The following is a 14,169-nucleotide window of genomic DNA, read 5'->3' on the forward strand; positions in this document are numbered from 1 at the left end:
TGTTTCACCACAGAAATATGTGTCTTTGGCACCTGATAGAAGTCTGAAAGTCTTTTGCTAAATTGACTGGACCCATGAGACTTAGGAATACAGATCGCTCCCCTCTCTAACTCAGTTTCCTATATATTTTGCAGAGCAAGAGGCAGAGGTCGTGGGCGAGGAAAACGAAGATTTGGACCAGGCAGGCGACCGGGTCGCCCTCCTAAATTTATGCGCTTAGAAGTAACAAGTGAAAATGGAGGAAAATGTGCGGAAGGGACACAGGTATCGTTTGGTAGCAGCAGGCAAAGGAGTTTCCAATGAAATTGGGAGCATGAGTTTGCTTAACTGCTTTCCTGATCATTCCCCCAGTCCATATAAAGTTGACTCAGAACTAGCCTGGGAAGGGGTATCTCAGTAGCTTCTGTCAGCAATGAATTTCCAGTGCTGAACACATACAAGGGATGTTAAGTTGCATCAGAAATATCCTCAGCAGCATTTGCCCATTGGTAAATTCTGTGCTGCAAAAAATTAGCAGAACAAGGAGGACTATCTTGAATTGTCACGCAGTATACAAATTTAATAAATAAAATAAAAAAAATGCCCCTTCTTTTTCTGGTAGTTCTGCAAAACCAGCATAGCCTAACCGTCATTGCTGTACCATAATACGGCGGGCAGCGATATGACCACCATCCATTTGATTTGCAATTTCAGGACTTGCTGCATTTCTCCAGCAAGGGGCAGTTTGATGAGGCTGGGCAAGCCACGCTGAATGGATTGGACCAACAGGAACAAACACCGGTGCCACAAGAGACGCCATCATCCTTGGATCAGCAGCCCGAGAGCCACCCTTTACAGCTCCAGCCGCATGAACAGACTGTGGTGGCTACCCAGAGCACAATGACAGCAGACGACATGCGGAGAGCTAAGCGTATCCGGGTAAGCGAAGAACTCAGCAGCTGGCTGGGGCTGTGTGTGCTCCCTGCGTGTCTGTGGGTTTACTGTTAAGGTCATCACCATTTTTACTGGCTCTGTTTGAACCCCTTTAGACAGCAGACTGATATGCAGAAATTAAGCCGGCAATGACCCCCACACCCCACCCCATAATTATATTTCCAGGCTTAAAAGGTTTTGTCTCCTTAATTAATGCATGTCAGGCTAATCTCTTAAAGAAAGGGTTGCCAATGTGCTGTGCTCCAGATGTTGCTGGACTTCAGCTCTCATCATCTGTGCTGATGATTTATTTATTTAGATCATTTGTACACCATTCTTCAGCCAAAAAAGTTTCCCAGAACGGCATACATACAGTCTGTTAAAACCAGACAGTCCCTTCCTGCAGGCTTGCAATCTAATAAACACCATGGCCATTCTGGCTGGGGCTGATGGGAGTTGTAGTCCGACAACATCTGTAGGGCACCATATTGACTACCCCTGCTCTAAGGCTCAGAAGCAGGGCTAGTAAGAATAATTGGTAGCCTTATTTGTAAGTGTGGAGTCCAGGATTTTGTGGAAAAACTGATGCCCCGAGAACCTCAGATTTCACGTTGTAAAACAAAGAGCTTTAGCCATTTTGGGGCAGAGACTCAGACACCAGAAGGTAGCAACTGATAGACCTAGCAGTCAGTGGCTGGAGTTTCAGTGCCCCAGATAACTTCCATAGCTATCTATGTTGGTTTATTTACCATACCTTTCCTCCCTGTTCCTGTCATTATTTGCCTTCTCTTGCTCTCCTGCTCCAAATTGTATGAAAATCTGTGTCTTCTAAACAGTAACTTTTGCCAGATAAGACATACATATTTAATATTCATACTTAATTTATATGGGGTATAGAATTAGTGTCCTTTGTTCAAAATTGGGGAAGGGTGGTTTGCTGTAAAGTATGCACAGCCCCTCATTTGCCATTTTCCACTCGAGGTTTGATTTGCCTCTTAGTTACTGCTGACCTTTTACCCAAAATTGGTGTCAGCTTCTAAACTTCCTACACCCGACATTTCAGGCAGAGAACATCTCATCGCTCATAAAAAGAAGACAGACTTCGCGCTAAGAGATGGTTGCCTCTTTGCGGATGCTTGATTTGCCTGCTGGTTACTGCTGACCTTTTTACCTTAAATTGGTGTCAATCTCTAAACTTCTTGCGTGACATTTCAGGCTGAGCACATCCCACTGCCGCTGCAAAGACAAACTTCACATAAATTGCTCGGTGCCTCTCCTGATGCTAGGAGGAACTGGGCAGCAATTGAAGTTGATTAGATTCATGATGCTCAGCTAGTCCTTCCTGGGAATCTAGTGCATCCAGTCTGGCAGGCAGACGTATTCCAATCTGCTGCATGAAGTGGGGTGGACTAGCAGGCTGCTCGCAGCACCATCTGTGTCTGTGTCGCTGTGCTCTTGCTGTTGGAAGACATTGGCAAAGAGGCACCATGACCTTGGCCCATATCCATTTTTCCTTCGAAGGCAAAGATTTCATTTAATGATAAAGTTCTTTTGCGGGGGGCTGCAGACCTTTGCGATATTAAAGCCTGCATTGAGAACTCTGTATACCAAAAACAAATACTCTGAGCCCATGCTTTCTGGCAGCTGTGTGCTACTCTTCTGTCAAGTTTAAGAGGGAAATTATTCAGACAAGTAAACCTCCAAACTGTTCAGTTGGAAGATCAGTTTGTGTAGCTTAAATACTTCTTTCCCCATCCTTCTTTCTGTGCGTAAGATTTTGGTAGCAAAAAGAAACAGCTGCAAACAGGTTGAGCTTTCGTTTGCTTGTAGCTTCAGAGGGCTGGCTTTTCTTTCTTTTTCAAAAAGTGTGTGGATGCCTTAAAGAAAGAGATTGAGCAAGATCTAAGTTAATTGCACCGGGGTGAATTCAACACCATCAAAGAACTTGCTCCACATGCAAGTTGGCATGTTAAGAGTACACCTTGGCAATGCTTCCTTATTGGCTGAAGAACATTCACCTCCCCCAATACAGAAATAGCAATGCATATCAAATAGCTTTTTAAAATATAATTTGTTTTACAAGAAGCTTTCTCGCATACTAAAGTGTATTTTTAAAAATCACTTGCTTTTTTTGCATAGCAAGTTTATCAACTGTTTATCAACATTCCCTGAAAATCTTTTGACTTCACCTTCAAATGCATTGGGTTAGAATCTCTAATGGAATGTTGTGAGAAGTATCTGAGTATTCAAGGCCTGGTGTCGTTTTTAAATGCATCATTTATGTGAAAACATTTTGGAGGACTATATTATATAGGCATCTGTAGTCTGCTTGTGTATTTCGCATTGCACCATGATTACACTTTGCTGTCTGCAGTTTCCATCTTCTGCTGTGTTAGTTGAGGCTCATTTGCTTGAGCCTCTCTGCTGAGTTTTTTCCTTGGCAGTTTTGGTATGCCACATCTCGCTGTCTTCTTGCTGAATCCTGGCCATGCTTCCTCGTCATTCATGTTAGAAGATTCAGGGCAGACAAAAGAAAGCATTATCCACGCAGTGCATAGTCTAAACTATGGAATTTGCTCCCACAAGATGTTGTGATGGGTACCAACTTGGGTGGTGTTATAAGAGGATTAGACAAATTAATGGAGGAGAAGGCTAGCAAGGTCCACCAACCCTGACGGACAAATTCTTCCTCCATTGTATGTATGCTTCTGAATACCTTTTGCTGGAAACTTCAGGAGGGGAGAGTGCTGCTGTACCCTGCCAAGGCTCTTCGGGATGAAATTACAGACATACCTATGGGACACAGCAGAGGCACAGAAAAACAACAGCAGCCACCTGCTCCTTAGTTCTGAAAGGCCCCATTCTAGGAAAACACTTCTCTTGGGGCCCTATGGGGTTGCATTCGGCTAACCTTTACCTAGAGTAGACCCAGCGCAGTCTTTAGCATATGTGCCGCCGGGGTGCAAAGATCCGCCCAGCGCCCCCAAATTTAGTTTTGCCCCCAAATTAACTTTTATTATGCTTATGTCAGACACCACACTTACACCTTATCTTAGTTGGTCTTTAAGGTGCTACTGGAAGAAAAAAAATTTTTTTGTTTTGACTATGGCAGACCAACACGGCTACCTATCTGTAACCTTATCTCTTGTTTACAAGTCAAGCGCCGCCATTGTGAATGGCTAGCACAGCGTGTCTTTGGTAAATGAGCGCACAAAGTTGAAAGTCCTTTAGTGAAACAGTAGGTATACATTTCAGTATACCTAGGTAGGTATGTATTTTGTTTTTCTAGCTTGATCAAAATTATTTATTATTTCATAACAGGTAGATAGTTAAGAGCTTAGGCGGCTTCAGCGGTGGGTGCTTGGCGCCCCCCAGAATTTGGCACCCAGGTGCCCCACACCCCTTGCACCCCCGGGTAAAGATGGCCCTGAGTAGACCCACTGAAATGAATGACCATGACTAACTTTAGTGCATCTGCTCTGAGTAAAAGTTGTTGAATGCAACCCTTAGTGTCTTAATTCTAGAATATCAGGCTACAAAAGCCCTTTTGTAATGGTTCCCTGCATAAGCTTCTGTTTTACAGTCTGATTTGTAACGGATATTTCTCCAATCTCACCCCGCCCCCCCCAGTGCTTTCTGCTCAGTTGGAAGTGCAGGCCTGTTTGCTTGGTGTGTGTTTTTACTCCCTCTGCCCTGCATAACTTCATAAAACTGCCTACCATGTCACTTCCTGTTAGCTTCCAATGGATTTGCTAGTCCCATTTTTCCTCCTGCTATTAGGTAACAGATTTCATCAGTCATTTTGTGGCTTGTATCATAGAAAACTAAGATGTTGGGCTAGAGCCCTTCTCCCTGACATTATGGCTTTCTGTTTGCAGGGAAGGTATGTTGTTATTTTTTCACACACGGAAGCATTCAAATATGTGCTTCCCCACATATGGCCTTAAATAGTAATAGTCCTTGGGGAGAGTAGGCTGCATCACCTTATGTTTCCAAGTGTGTAAGAACTTTTTCTCCAATTATTAGGCTTCTGAGGCAAATAATGAGCTGCCAGAATCTTTCCCAGAACAGCTATTTATAGCAGTACAGTGGTACCTCGGGTTACATACGCTTCATGTCACATACGCTTCAGGTTACAGACTCCGCTAACCCAGAAATAGTACCTCAGGTTAAGAAGTTTGCTTCAGGATGAGAACAGAAATTGTGCTCCAGTGGCGTGGCAGCAGCGGGAGGCCCCATTAGCTAAAGTGGTGCTTCAGGTTATGAACAGTTTCAGGTTAAGAACGGACCTCCAGAATGAATTAAGTACTTAACCTGAGGTACCACTGTATAGCTTTATACCCTTTCTCATATCCACCTGCTCAACAACCCTTTGAGGTAGGTTGCTTATTATTCCCCTTTCCATTCAGGAGATAAAAGCTGAGGGGGATAGTGACTGGCTTAAAGACACACAGGACTGGTTTACACAAGTTATGTCTACGAATGAGCTTCCTGGCTATTCTGGATATGCATTTCCATGGGGGAGGTTTTTAGCAAGCAAACTGAGCAATCACAGATACAGCTGGCAGCAATTCCTGCGATTGCAGTGGCAGAAAAAAAATGCTGCTGGGATTCCAAGAACCTGCCAGATATAGTTGTTATTGCTGTATTCAACATTTTTCCACGCAAGCAAGTGGCTGTGGAACATTAGGATTATTTGTAATTAGGCGGAAAAAGCCATATTTGACTCGGGCACCATCTGCACTACACACTACACATTTAAAGCACTTTTGAACCACTTTAAACCTAATGGTTTCCCCCAAGGAATCCTGGGAATGGTTGTTTGTTAAGGGTGCTGAGAGTTGTTGGGAGCCACCTATTTCTCTCATGGAACTATCGTTCCCAGAGTTCCCTTGGAAGAGGAATTGTTCATTTAACCCAGTGATGGCCAAATTTGGCCCTCCAGCTGTTTTGGGACTACAATTCCCATCATCCCTGACCCACTGGTCCTGCTAGCTAGGGATCATGGGAGTTGGAGTCCCAAAACAGCTGGAGGGCCAAGTTTGGCCATCACTGGTTTAACCAGTCTGGAAATTGTAGCCTTGGGAGGGAAGCAGGGGTCTCCTAACGACTCTCAATACACTTGAAAAACTACGGTTCCCAGGATTCTTTGGGGAAAGACACAGCTGCTGAAAGCAGCATCACGGGGCTTAAATACATAGTGCAGATGGGACCATGAGCTCATAGACTCCCTTGTGTACGGCTTGGGTGCTTCTATTGGTAACCCAAAGGGAGTCTAAATTCTCCTTCTGACCATATCCCCTTGGGCATCATCAAGTATCCCCTTGGGCTACTCTGGACGGTGCTCTAACCACTGAGAGCAGTGCGAGGAGACAGATGTGTAAGAATGAAAGGGGGGAAACCAGTTTCCATGTAGCCCTTTGGATTGCAGCTATAGTATGCTGTGCAACAGCTGTCCCTCATACAGTGGTACCTCGGGGTAAGTACTTAATTCGTTCCGGAGGTCTGTACTTAACCTGAAACTGTTCTTAACCTGAAGCACCACTTTAGCTAATGGGGCCTCCTGCTGCTGCCGCGCTGCCGGAGCACGATTTCTGTTCTCATCCTGAAGCAAAGTTCTTAACCTGAAGCACTATTTCTGGGTTAGCGGAGTCTGTAATCTGAAGCGTATGTAGCCTGAAGCGTATGTAACCTGAAGCGTATGTAACCCGAGGTACCACTGTATAGCAGCAGTGGTAAATACTCTCTCTCTTTTATAGCCAGAACTGAAGGAGCCTAAACAGATTTCAACAAACATTTATGACCATGGGGAATGTTGCAGTGCCCTGCGCTGCCCTGCACCTTCTTTAAGAGGCTGAGTAGGACACCTGAAGGAGAGACCCTGGCAGGTGTTTCTCAAGCCCCAGCTCTACGCACCTGACAGGCACTTTCCAATTCCAAGCAGAGCTTCTGTCCATGTGGCATTAAACTTTCCTTCGCCACAGTTCAGTTGCACTGCTAAATTGGGAATGTGAAAGTGTTTCCACAAGCCTGATGTGTGGGGATGTGCGGTGCATGCTAATAACTTACATGGTTAAATACAGTTGCTTCCTCTGTCTCGCCCTGCGATTCCCCACCCCCCTGCTTGTTGGTATGGATCAGAATTAATATTTAATGTCTGAGAAGTAGAGTGGAAAACAGACAATGGTTAATAATAGAAGAGAAATTGCAGCCCGAGAGTGCAAATTTTCTTGGCTGTTTTCTCCCACTCGGTGGGGGTATATGGAGTCCTGCTGCCTTTTCAATCTTTTGCTGGGCTGGTGTCTTGTAATTGGAGATCGCATGTACAAAAACATAGAAATGGCTCCCACGCCAGCTACCTGCCAGCATCAAAATTCCTCTTTAATTACTGAAGCACGCAGGACACTTGGAAGCAAGGCTGCAAAACCAGCTGTGAACTGTTCCCACTGAAGCCAAAGCAGAGATTAAGAGAGATGACTCTGTTGCAATGGGTTAATCTGGAAGGACATAAGTGTGTGTGTGTTGGATTTTTTTTTTAGTGCTATTTAACATGAACGTAAGTGGATACTAAGAGTGAAGGTACATATAGCATTTGGAGAGCAACAGAGGTGGTGTGATAGCATCTTCACTGCCCTTCAAACACATGCTTTATTATTATTTTTTGTCCTAGACTGAGCTGTGAAGAAATAATGAAATGGTTCTACACGTTTTGGGTATAGGAAAGGTTGAATCAAGTGAAAGTCATTTCCTTTGTTTTAGGGAAACAAATGCTAATTGTGGTGGGTGCCTATTGGTTTGCACCCATGACATCACAAATACGCTTCTCTCCCTTTCCCTTCCTGCATCTCAGAAAAGTCGGCCATTCTTGAAATTATTCTGATAATCTTTGGAATGCAAAAGACAGACACATGTGCCTCTCAATTAAACAAACAAAAAACTTGCAAGGTTGTGTGCTTGCCCACACAGAATTGCCCTGTGATATAGAAAGTGACTTGTTTTCTTCTTCCATCTAAAAAAAACCCCCACCAACCTTTTGCAGTGGATGGAGTGCATTTCTGTTTTCCACCATGTAGCAAACATCTGAATATTATTTTATTAAAAGAGCACTGAGGCTTTTATTGCAGCAACAAAGCTAACACCTTAGCAGCACGGTTCCAATTCACCTTTTGGTTGGCTGTTTCAGTTTTGAGACTGAATAGGAGCCATGGTAACCGGAAGACTTTAGAAGAATTAACATTGACTATCCTAATGTTACATCTATCTTTTCTGAAGAGTGCATAATTAAGATCTTGCACTAGCAGAAAACAAGATGCATTTCTCCCCAGTGTGGATAAATGGTTAAGTCCAAATCTGCAGTGTTGTTTGTGAGCATAGATAAAGTAGAGGTTAGTTGTTCTAGATTAACTCATTTGTGATGTGAAATCATGCATGTACCCTAAAAATTTCTTCACAGGGTGTGAAGAAGACTATTGTGGCTCAGTTCAATCTATATCCCATTAAGTTCATGCAAAAATTCCCCTTGCGTTTAGTGACTCTAAATCAACCCTGAATATTATACTGGAGGCATTAATTTTTACCTGTTGCCCTTTTTTAATTGTGATTCAAGGCTTGGTACAGTAAAATCTCCCTTTATTGCTATAATGAAGAGTTGATGTTACAACCTGCATACAGATTAAGTATAGCATGTATTTGTAATTGTATTTAAAGAGAAAGAAAAGGGACAAAATGGCTCCAAGAAAGGAGAAAGCTACAGACAAAAAACTCCATAATTACTTAAATGAGTTTTTGTCACATGTATTAATGACAGCCAATTATTGTTAGTTTCTCTACTACTAAACACATTTTGTTCTCTGTGACTAAGTTTGATTAGCCTGTGTTCTCCCAAGTCTGAATAAGTAATGTTTTGTTTGTGGTTAATATTTTGCCTCACACTATCATTGTTAAGATTCATTTGGTTTCCAAAGATCATGAGTCATACTTAAAAGAAAATGATGGGTTTTCTAATGTACGTCTAATTAACAGAATGAAAACTGAATTTTTCTTTTTGCTCAGCTATACAAAACATTGAGAAGGAAAGAAGCAGTCCCAGAGCATTCAAGTTAGCATCTAAGGAGCTGCAGCTCTAGTGCCTAATCTATTGGATGCCTCAGATTTTGAATAATCTGGGAGACGAGTGCTTTCCCCCCTAGAAAAATAGGTACCAGTACTCACCATTAAGTTGTTACAATAAGTGCCACACTTTTTAACAACAAAAAAGAGGTTCCGGTACTGCGTATCCTTGAGTACCCCTTGGGGGGAAAAGCACTGTGGGGGAGGCAAGCATTTAATTCTCAACATGATCCTTTGTTAGATTCAGCTGGAGTCTTGTGAAACCTTCATAAGTTAGCTGAAGCATTGCTTTCATTGTTTAGCAAAAAGGATGAGTAACCTGCTTACCTCTTGCAATTCTTGGACCAGAAGCTGTCAAGCTTGGGGTGGGGTGGCTTTGGGTCTCCAGATATTGTTGTCCTACAACTCCTACCAGCCGTGATCACTAGGACCCTCGTACTTACAGGACTGCCTCTCCTGGTGTGTCCTGCAGAGGTCCCTAAGGTCCATGAAAATAATAGTTTAAAGGTCCCTGGGCCCTAAGGAAGCCAGACTATCCTCCACCAGGGCCAGGGCTTTTTCAGTGACGGCTCCGACCTGGTGGAATGCTCTGTCCCACAAGACTAGGGCCCTGTAGGATTTGATCTCCTTCTGCAGGGTCTGTAAGACAGAGCTATTCTGCCTGGCCTTCAATTTGAATTAGCCTGATCCTCTATTCCCTTTTCCTTTTCCTTTTCCACTTCTATGAAGAAACGCTTTCTGGGACCCCACATTTAAATTCTTCCCTGGTCTCCTTGCTGGCCCTAGTAGGACCAACTTGGCCAGTTACCCCTGGTGATCATTTGATGTCTACTGACTGGGGTCCCCCCCCAAAAAAAAGACTCCTGGATTTTTGAATTTTATTGATATTGATGCTGCATTTTATGTTGGTGTTTTATGCTGTTTTAAAGTCTCATTTTAATCAATGCTTTATATCTGCTGTTAGCCGCCCTGAACCTGGTTTTCAAACTGGGAAGGGCAGGGTATAAATATAAAATTATGATTATTTTATTATTAGCCACGTGGACTAGGGCTGATGGGAACTCAGAAGTATGAGAAGAGCCACAGTTTCCCCATCCCTGTGCTAGGCCAACTTGTGTTGGTTGGAGAGCCTCTCCTCCACTCCTGTTAATCTGTAGTTAAGGAGTCTATAGCTCAAGTGGTAGCAGTGCTCATAGAAGGTCACAGATTCAGTCCCTGGCAGCTCGTAGGGAATAGGAGTCACCATGCATTTGCTGAGAATTACTGCCATTTGTTTTTCCGCCATGGAAGGCTTTCTTCCATAATGCAATGGGCCTTGCATTTCAAACACCTGGGGGTTTTCGTTCTTTCTTTTGATTGAGATCCTCGAGTGTCACTGCCAGTCAGAGCAGAAGCTATTGGGCTAGATGGACAAATTAATCTGACCTGGCATGAAGTCTTCCTCTGATGTGATGTCTTCACGCATCTGGGGTTTCCCTTACCCAGTTTCACATTATTGCTTGCAAGCAGGTGGGTTGCTAGGCGAGGAGGAAACGCTGAACATGACGATGCCCTGTCATGTGTTTCCTTGACAGAAATAGGAGGGGGAACCTGACACAGGAGAGTCGCTTTGGGCAGCAACCCAGTGATCTATGTGTGGTGCCACAAACTGCTAGATCAGGGCAAGAATCTGTCAAAATGTGTCTTGGTGCAAATGATGGGAAGTCATAATTCCAGCACTAAAGCCCTGTGTCTTCCTAGGCTCTGCTGCCGACTCACCGTTGTGTCCTTAGGCAAATCCATTTACCTCTCTTTCTGTTTCTCCGTGTGCAGACTGCAGATAGGTCCTAGGTGCTTTTTATGGAAACACAGCTAGCTAAAATCTTAGCTAGTTGACACGGCTTGTTGTTTTTTTAATGTATCTTTTCAGAATGCAGCTCTCCAGCACTTGTTCATTCGAAAGTCATTCCGTCCCTTCAAATGCTTGCACTGTGGGAAGGCGTTCCGCGATAAGGAAAAGTTAGATCAGCACTTACGGTTCCACGGGCGGGAAGGAAATTGTCCTCTGACCTGTGACATCTGCAACAAAGGCTTCATTAATACCAGTGCCCTGGAGAGTCACATGAAGTTCCACTTGGACCAGAAGACCTATTCTTGCATTTTCTGCCCTGAGTCCTTTGACCGCTTGGATCTGTTGAAAGATCACGTGGCGATCCACGTTAACGATGGTTGTTTCACCTGCCCTACCTGTAAAAAGCGCTTTCCAGATTTTATCCAGGTGAGTAGTAGGTGAATCAAAAGCACTGACTTCTAAAGCTTTTGCCAGCTTTGTTCTTAGCTGAGCCTCTTTGTTGTTTTGTTTTCTCACAACTGAGAGTTCGTGAGGAGTCCCAAGCTGCAAGATTAATTGAGATCTTTGCTTTGCACAGTAATTTCTGTATAGGAAAAAATGTGCACACAGTCATTTATGAAATGCATTTTGAGAGTTTACTCTGCTTTCGGTGCTAGGGTTTGACAGCTTGACTTACTAATTAAAACAATGGCTCGAAACCAGTTACAACATTTTAACTGATTAATCATCTGCCTTCATAGCAATTAATTGAATAACAAATTGAATGCATTTAGGGATATTTACAAAAATGCGAAAACACAATTTAACAGACAGAAGCTATTCTTTGTTACTGGAAAGGAAGTCTTTAATTCCTGCACTGAAGGGGTTGAACTGGATGGCCTTTGGGCTCCCTTCCACCTCTGCAGTTCTCTGATTCTGATACTTTTATTTTATTCTTCATTACAGTAGCACTTTAGAAACAAAATAGCTTCAAAAACAGACAAACTGTGCCCTTCACTCCATCTTGCAAATTAAAATTTGATCCTGGAGAGAGTGACTGGCCCAAGGTCATGCAGTGAGCTTTGTGGCCAAGGGGGGTTTCGAACCCTGGTCTTCCAGGTCCATAGTCTGACACTCTAACCATTACACCATGCTGGCTGTCACAAGTAGACACTTGCCATCACTGCCAGATGTTTACAAAGTGGGCACAGAAGAAACTGAGCCTCATTGTTGGAGAAGGCCCTTCAGGTGTCTGACAGGGTCCAGTCTAAGATCTCAAAAAGGTTTAAGACGTATTCCAAGACAGGTCTGGCTTCAGCTGTGTTGAAGGCTGAGCCTTCAGCTCCTGTTGATGTGCCATCATTGAAGGAAGAGGTTCCTCTTTGGGGGCCCATGGATCCAAGGACCAGAAATCTGCTCCCCACCCAACTGGTGGCTAGTCTAAGCCAGCCTCCCCCACAACGAGGCAACCGCTTCTTTGGTATTGAAGCTAGAGAGAGCCTTGGATTCAAAACAGCCAGCATCTTCAGACCCTTTTGGTCTAAGAAACTGGTTAACAATAAGCTAGTTTTCAAGACATGCCTACACATCCTCCACATGTTGCTGGTTTGTTGTGGGAACGTTTATGGTGCTACAGCGCTGTTAATATATGATCCGAGCCGCTTTATTTCTTGTTTCTGTTTTGGAATTTTTTACTACCCCATTCCATGCAGTTTTGTGTGCATAATTAAATATGTTTTATCTGTGAAGTGGCTATTACTTTTCAACTCCCTAAGTGCTTGCTTTGAAAAGATAAAGTAACAAAATCCCTCTGTGGTGTCATTAGCGCTGGAAAAAAAAGTAGGATCTGTTTTATCTTTAGTGCTCAGATGTTGAGGTTTCACTGGATGTTTTATCAGAGATCCTGTTGCTACTCAGATGAAACAAAGGCAGGATTATTTCTTGGTACCACTTAGTACTTTTTTGGGGGAGAGAGGTGTGGGGGAGACTTCTCTACCCCCCAAATGCTGAACAGAGCTGGATACAATTCTCAATCACAGCTCTGTTATGTAGTTCTTTGCATATTGCATTCACTTGAGAGGACCCTGGATGAATGTGATAATCTTGCACCTGAGCGCCCAGGGGGAGGGGCAGGGAAGTTCCCTGGGGCAGAATCTGCACTGGCAAAGGCAAGGTCAGCCTCTGTTCCCCACAGCCCCAGGCTCTGGAGTATATATGGTATCTCAGGCATATTTCCAATGTCTGGGCCATTGTCTGGCAAACAAAGTAGGAAGAAAGTACACAGGTAAGCCGATTTCTTTATTCTGGAAAGTACTCGATATGAATGAATGCCACTCTTGATTTGTGTAGTTAAGTACATAAGAAGAGCTCTCCTGGATCAGGCCAATGGCTCCTCTAGTCTGGCCCAGATGCCTGTGGGAAACTTGCGAGCAGGATTTGAGTACAAGAGCACTCTCTCCGCCTGTGGTTTCCAGCAAACTGGTATTCCAAATCATTGCTTCCTCCCAACTGTGGAGGCAGAGGACAGCTATCAGTGACTCAGGCGTGGGGCAGCAATAAGACAATAAAGCACCTGACAAAACAGCTCAGTCCTAGTGGTCACAGCAACCATTGGTCTTGCCCCAATGAAAGAGCTGCAAGGACTGAAGGTTCCCACCTTCCCACTGCTCCCCAGTTCCTTCCCCAGCAGTCTAAGGCTTCACTGTCTTGCCTCTCATTGCTCCACCTGCTTCATTGCTCTGTGAGTTCTGGGAGACCAGGGGGGAGAGGAACTGGTCGCAGCAGGAGGGGGAGACAGCCTGGCTTCCTCACCAGCCTGCCTCTTCTCTGCCTCTTGGCCCCCTTCCTCTCCAGCTTCTGCTCCTGCCTCTGATTCTAGACTGCTCTCTGCCAAAACATCTTCCTGCTCACTAAACCCCGTTGCCTCTTCAGCTTCCGACACCTCCTCCCGGTCTGCTCCCTCTTCTCCCTCTCACTACTCATCATCACCCTACCACCTGGCTCTGAGCCTGCTTCCCTGGGGGGTTCCAACAGGTGCCTCCCCCCCCACTCCTCTGCATCCAGCCAGTCCATGACATCAGTCATCATGGCCAGCCGTTCAGATCAAGACCTCTTGCAAGTGACAGGAAGGGGAACAAATGAACACATTCAAATTATTTTATTTCAGTGACCAAAGATCACAGACACAATTACTTCTGTCATCATACAAAATAAATATTCTTTCTACTTCCCATTTCTCTCAAATAGCTCATCACTCGTTTTGTCCATTCTCTGAATCATAAACTCTTGATAGATCTCTGGATCCGATTATAGTTTCCTAATCATTGTATCTTTTTAAA

At 44.1% G+C, this 14,169-nt stretch overlaps 1 protein-coding gene across 8 annotated transcripts in view; it reads left to right on the plus strand.

Moving 5' to 3' along the window:
- The window catches only part of PRDM10 (PR/SET domain 10), an 80,474-nt gene that overhangs the window by 49,177 nt on the left and 17,128 nt on the right, over positions 1 to 14,169 (plus strand). For all 8 annotated transcript variants that reach the window (XM_083588366.1, XM_083588364.1, XM_083588367.1 and 5 more), the window contains 3 exons: positions 135 to 264; positions 694 to 918; positions 10,931 to 11,278. In XM_083588366.1, the coding sequence (XP_083444492.1) occupies positions 135 to 264; positions 694 to 918; positions 10,931 to 11,278 (703 nt within the window). The remainder of the gene's footprint in view (positions 1 to 134; positions 265 to 693; positions 919 to 10,930; positions 11,279 to 14,169) is intronic.

This window comes from Podarcis filfolensis, assembly GCF_964270895.1.
Source record: "Podarcis filfolensis genome assembly, chromosome: 15".
Taxonomy (NCBI): Eukaryota; Metazoa; Chordata; class Lepidosauria; order Squamata; family Lacertidae; genus Podarcis; species Podarcis filfolensis.